This window comes from Vulpes vulpes, chromosome 12 (assembly GCF_048418805.1).
Source record: "Vulpes vulpes isolate BD-2025 chromosome 12, VulVul3, whole genome shotgun sequence".
NCBI classification, from domain to species: Eukaryota; Metazoa; Chordata; class Mammalia; order Carnivora; family Canidae; genus Vulpes; species Vulpes vulpes.
Window position 1 is genome coordinate 56621663 of NC_132791.1, and position 6000 is coordinate 56627662.

The 6000-nt window shown below is 45.8% G+C and overlaps 1 protein-coding gene across 1 annotated transcript in view; it reads right to left on the bottom strand.

Moving 5' to 3' along the window:
- The window catches only part of SLC27A6 (solute carrier family 27 member 6), a 69173-nt gene extending 63495 nt beyond the window's left edge, over positions 1–5678 (bottom strand). Inside the window, exon 1 of the mRNA XM_025994985.2 lies at positions 4602–5678. Within this exon, the coding sequence (XP_025850770.1) occupies positions 4602–5082 (481 nt within the window). The 5' untranslated portion in view covers positions 5083–5678. The remainder of the gene's footprint in view (positions 1–4601) is intronic.
- Positions 5679–6000: the final 322 nt, after the last annotated feature.

Consider the following 6000-nt stretch of genomic DNA (forward strand, 5'->3'; position numbering starts at 1 on the left):
ACCTAGAACTTTCCCTTTCCACTGTGTAACTGTGAATAGTCATAATACACCCAAGGCTGGAGGGTCTGGTGGAAAAGGTACTGAAAGAAAGTGAATAGATGGAAGGTGACAGACAGGGAAGGGAAGGGGGCAGGGAGCAGCAAGGAATGAGGACAGGTAAGGAAAAGATGGAGTTGTGGAAGGAAGAAAAAAGAGCAGAAGAACAAAGACAAAGGTGTACCCAGCAGGCATTCACATCAGAAAATCATAGCTCCAGTCTGCATGTTGCTTTTTCTACATGTGTGAGCTTGAGGTGATGGCTGGCCCACTCTAAGCCATGCTTTCCTTATCTTTAGAACAAGGCTCTGGCTGTGATGAGGATCATATAGACAATATACATAAAAGCAATTTGTAATTCATAAAGTGCTTCAGAAATGGAAGACATTATCATCATCATCATCATCATCATCACCATCATCATTATTGCTAAATAGGCCAAAGGATATAGTTACACAGACTTTTTAAAGTGATACACAATCATCCCAACATTTTTCTGTTTATTCTAACTAATGAGAAAAGCATATAGAGGTAGATGGTAATCTTGGTCATAGGCACTATTAGTAATACTGAAGTTGAAATATTAGGAGGAAAGGACGAGGTTTAACCTAAGACTATTTTTTTAAGATTTTATTTATTCATAAGAAACACAAACAGAGAGATAGAGACATAGGCAGAGGGAGAAGCAGGCTCCCTTCAGGGAGCCCGATGTAGAACTCGATCCCGGGACCCCAGGATCACGCCTGAGCCAAAGGCAGATGCTTAACTACTGAGCCACCCAGGCGTCCCTAATCTAGGACTATTATTTCATTTTCCATAAGTACTGAAAATTTCCAGGGAAATCTGAAATGCCATTTGACACATCTTCAGAATCACACTATACAGGTCGAAAACTTCCTGGCAAGTATTTTTGAATCTTCAGATTGTAAGAGAAAGGAGTAAGAGTTTTAAAAATATTTAAAAATTTTTTCTAGGTATGAAAAACCTGATGTCTTAATATTGAAAACATTTATTTTACTATTCTATATAACTGGAAAACATATTTTCATAGTTACATCAAAAGGGGACTGACAGCCTCAGAAACAATTGGGCTATATATAGTACAGCACAGTCTTATATCAGAGACCAGGTTTTCAATCTTTGCTCTGCAAACAAAGTTGTGTCAAACTAGACGTCCTCAGGGAACTTCTTTTCCTCTGTTTCCAATATAGAGCTCTGTATCTGCCTCTTGGAATCACTGGGAGTATCTTGTACATAATCAGCCTTGAGTAAAAGCAACTGTCAGTATTTTTGTTAATATCAATAATTTGTCTGGCAGATTAGTTGGCATTTTTTCCTTTGACTTGCTCCTGAAGACAGAATTATAAGACATTATTCTGGGGGCTCCTGGTTGACTTAGTTGGTTAAGTATCCGACTCTATTTTTTTTTAAGATTAATTTATTTATTTGAGAGAGAAAAAGCATGAGTAGGAGGGGTAAAGGGAGAGTGAGAAAGAATCTCAAGAAAACTCTGTACTGAGTGCAGAGCCGGGATGTGGGACTTGATCCCATGACCCTGAGATTACCTCCGAGCTGAAACCAAGAGTCGGACGCTTAACTGACTGTGCCACCCAAGTGACCCCAAGTGGCTGACTCTTGATTTCACCTCAGGTCATGATCTCAAGTCCTGAGATGGAGTCCCACTTTGGGCTCCACCCTCAGAGGGGAGTCTGCTTGAGGGTCTCTTTCTCCCTCTGCCCCTCCCCCTGCTCATGCTTTCTCTCTAAATAAATAAAGAAAGAAAGAAAATCTTAAAAAAAAAAAAGATATTATCTGTCCATCGTGTAAAACCTGTTTGAAATCGGTTCTATAAAACTTCTGGAAAATAGAATGTTAAAACATACCAGAGTAAGGTGTTTGAGGTCCTATTCCAAACTCCTTACCAGCTTTTCTTGTAGCTAACACCAAATTAGATTGTAGCAGCAAAATCCAAAGAAATTTCCTTATTAAAAGCCTCAGATGACTTTGTAATAATAATAATAGCAATTATTTCAATTCATTACAGCTCTATTTAGTACGAGCAGGTACTCAGCTAGTCACTCTACAAAAGCTACTCATTTAATCTCAGAATTACACTGAGAAGTAGATTGGTGTTATCACCATTTTATGACTAAGTAAAATGAGACCCAGGGCAGCTGATGGTCTTTTCCTCAATTATACAGGTAAGAAGTGGCAGACCATAAATGAAATCCAAATCTATCTGGCTTATCTCCATCTAAACCATCTGACTGCTCTTTCTATATCCATACACTTTCCCTGGGGATATAATGGTTTAATGATACATCTCCATCAGAAACATTCCATGAGACTCTAAGATCTCTAAAATGTAAAGCTCTAAAAACCATATGTATGTATTGTTCACTAATTTGACTCAAGATGCCAAGAATACAGTATTTCAGGTTAAGAGCTTCAAATATAGAAAAGTGCCTGTGATATAAGACATCTTACCAAAAAAATCTAGTAATTAAATGAAATAGTATTGTCCCATCTTTGAAAACCATATGTAATTTATATATTCTAAAGATAGCTAAAAAGAACTGTGAATAAGAACTAAGGTTGATTTCTCCACCTTTCTATTACTAAGCAAATTGACTAAATGTTTTTGGCTTAAAACTCCAATAGGATTTCATATATATGAAAACTCACTGTTGGTGTGAAAATCAAAAACAAGGAAACAATGCAACTTAGTTATTGGCAAGCAAAGCAAAACTTTGGCACAAGTAAAATTGCAAAATTAATTGGTCATAATTAGGCAACCACTCAGTCAAGAGCAAAGTTTTGACTACTGTTCTATGCTAAGAGGTAACCAGGCCCATACACTTTGAGAGGAATTCCTCAGGAGACTGGCTATAGGATATTTCTCAGGTTGGCATTAAAAACATGGCCACAGAAATCTTTTCAGGGATACTCCGGCCCTCTTAGTTTGCTTTTATGAAAGGAATTCATGGTTTTATCAATTTTCAACAGTTCATCTTAATTTCAATTTGCTCTAGAAACTGCTATCTAAATTAGATCAAGCAATACTATGGTAAGTGGAATAAAATGTTTGAATATATCCAGAGATAAATGATATTTTTTATTGCTGCATTCACATTTATCACTTGCCCCTGCTCACCATGATGTTAAAGTTCTGTGTGACTCATTTATCCTACCTACTATTAGAGTTCAGATAAAGTTCACCATACTACTTAACCTCTTCCCAAGGTGAGGGATTCAGTTTCAATCTTGGAGGATATAACTACTGAATGAAAAAGAAATGAAGAAAAAGTAGACAAGCGATTCTTCAGGTTCTCTACTCCTTTAGATTAAACAAGATGAAATCAGTGCTTGAGAGTAAATATTTTGCAAGCTGTGTGTGAAGTTGAACTGGAAGGACAATGGGAACGAACAGAAATGAAAGACTTGAATAATTAACCTTTGTACTATATATCACTTAACTCATTATTGTGCGATATGCAAATATGATAAAGGTTACTTGAAAGTTCTACACTTTAGTTATCACTAATGTATAAATGTGGGTAGTTTTTCCATAATGTTCTATGAATCTAAAACCTCTATATGAGGTGTCAGTATGTATCTATTAGTCCAAAACACTTAAAAACTTTCACTAAGGTCTTTGCTATGGATCCTTCTCATCTTCCACCTGCCTGTCCTCATTCAAGAAAAATATGCTTAAATCCATTTGATTATACCAAATAAGCATCATTTGTTATACTTCAATTCTACCCGGTTGTGAGACCCATCTTCCTAGGTTCTTTGTTTATTAGGTATTCAACCAAAATCTTTCCTTTGTAATTCTGTGTCAATATGTGTATCCAAAGCCTAACTCCAAGGGACAAGGAGAACACTAAAAATCTACTGAAAGAAAAAAAAAAAAAGATGACAGATGCGGCTGGAGTAAGAGAGAAAGAGCCTAGAGTCTGCCAACAGCCCGCCCACTGGCTGGGAGATGGGAGCTTAACCTTGCTAGACAAATCCTAGCTTGCAGGCAGTGAAAAATAAGAGCAGACATGAAGATAAGAATTCATGCAATTCAGATTAAACATGTTCGTTTTCCAAACGTAGTCAACCTTGATAGTGTTACTATTAGAGGTCGGCAGGTAGTCCACATTGAAACCAAGATAACCCTCCCACCCATCAAAGAATTTTGTCAGATTGGACAAAATTTAAAACTTACGAAGTTCTATCTCTCTGTGTTCTTGCATTCACTGAAGTATCAATACCAGTAAAACTGCCCCCTCTCCCTAAACAGTAAGCAGCAGAGATTTCAGAAAAGTCTTCTGAACCTGTCTTGGTATTTACTACTCTACAACACCCTAAGTCATCGGAATGAAAGAGGAGGTATTAAACCACCAGTCACAGAACTGTCACACTATTTTGTGTCCTTGCTGTGCACACTTCAGCACACACACCCCAAGTATTAATTGTGAGCCGTGGTAACAAAAAAAAAAGGGGGGGGGGGGCCGGGGAGCGGTGCCAGGCAGGGTTGCCATTCTGCACCAGCAGCTCTCACCCCTGGTACCTACCTGCGCCTACCACCACGGCCTTGGGCTCACAGCTGCGGATGCAGTGCAGAAGGGAGGTGGAGCGAATGTTGGAGTTGAGGAAGGCCACCACACAGCCCAGCTTGGCCAGGCCGAACCACACGTGGACGAAGTCGGGCTCGTTGCTCATCAGCAGAGCCACGGTGTCCCCCCTTTTCAGTGTGGAATGGTTCAGGAAGACGTGGGCCACTCTGTTAGTCCTCTTGTCCACATCCTGATAGGTGTGGACGTCTCCCTCATAGATGATGAAGGGTTTCTGGGGCTGCTTCTTGGCAAGGCTCAGGAATCTATCCAGGACAGTGAACAGCTCCCGTCTCTGCTCGTACATCTTCAACCGAATTCCATAGCGTACCACTTTCAGCAGGTACCAGAAATCGGCCCAGAAGTAAGGGAACGCGAGTTTCTGCAACACATGCAGGAAGGCGATGGCAGCCGCCAGGCCGGCCAACCACGACGGCAGCATGGGGCCCGCCCCCGGGGCGCACGGCGGCCCCGGGCCGGGCTGTGTCTCGGGGGCCAAGCGCAGCCTCGGCAGAGCACCTGCAGCTCGCGCCCGCCTTGCTGGGAGGGAGACGGTGATCTTGAGAAGCACTCGCAAGTGTGCACGGGAGAAGTGGCCCCGCGGGCGCCGGGGAAGGCTTGGGTCACCTGGCGGGCGGGGGACAGAACCAACGCGGGCCCTCCGCTCGCGGGCCTCGCGGGCAGGCGCGGGACAAGTCCCACCGCCCCAGGGCACCGACGGCCGCGGCGGACGCTCTCCTTCTCGGGGAGGCTCTCCCGCGGCGGCAACGGGGGAGGCTGGACTCGAGCCTGCAGAGGCCGGGCTGGCGACCGCGGAGAAACGCAGCCGCTTTGCGCTCTTAACCCGCCAGGACCGCGCCGGCGGCCGGGCCACGCCTCGGTCGGGGATGCCCCCGGGTCGGGCGGGCGAGCCCGGTGCGAGCCCCGCCCCGCCCCGCCCCGCGCCCCGGTGAGCCCCGCGCCCCGGTGAGCCCCGCGCCCCGGTGAGCCCCGCGCCCGCCGGGCCCCGCTGCCCCTGCCCGCCGCAGGTCCCCTCCGAAGGCTCTGGGGCTGGGGCTCTCCGCTCCGAGCCCCGCGAGCTGTCGTCCGCCTACCGCCCGCCCCGGGCTCCCGGCCGAGCCCCGCTCGGAGCGCGGCCGCGTCCCCGGAGAGCGCGCCCCGGCTGGGGCGGCGGGGGGCGGGGCGGGGCGGGGAGGGCGGGGGGGGGGGCGGGAGGGCGGGGGGACTGGCCGCGGGGGGACCGTGCCCGGAGCCCAGCCCGGGATCCCGGAAGTCGTGGCCAGAGTCGGGGGCGGCGCGGCCGCTGGAACTGGGGCCCGAGAGTTCGTTCACTAAGTAAGGGGAACCAGACCAGAGGCTG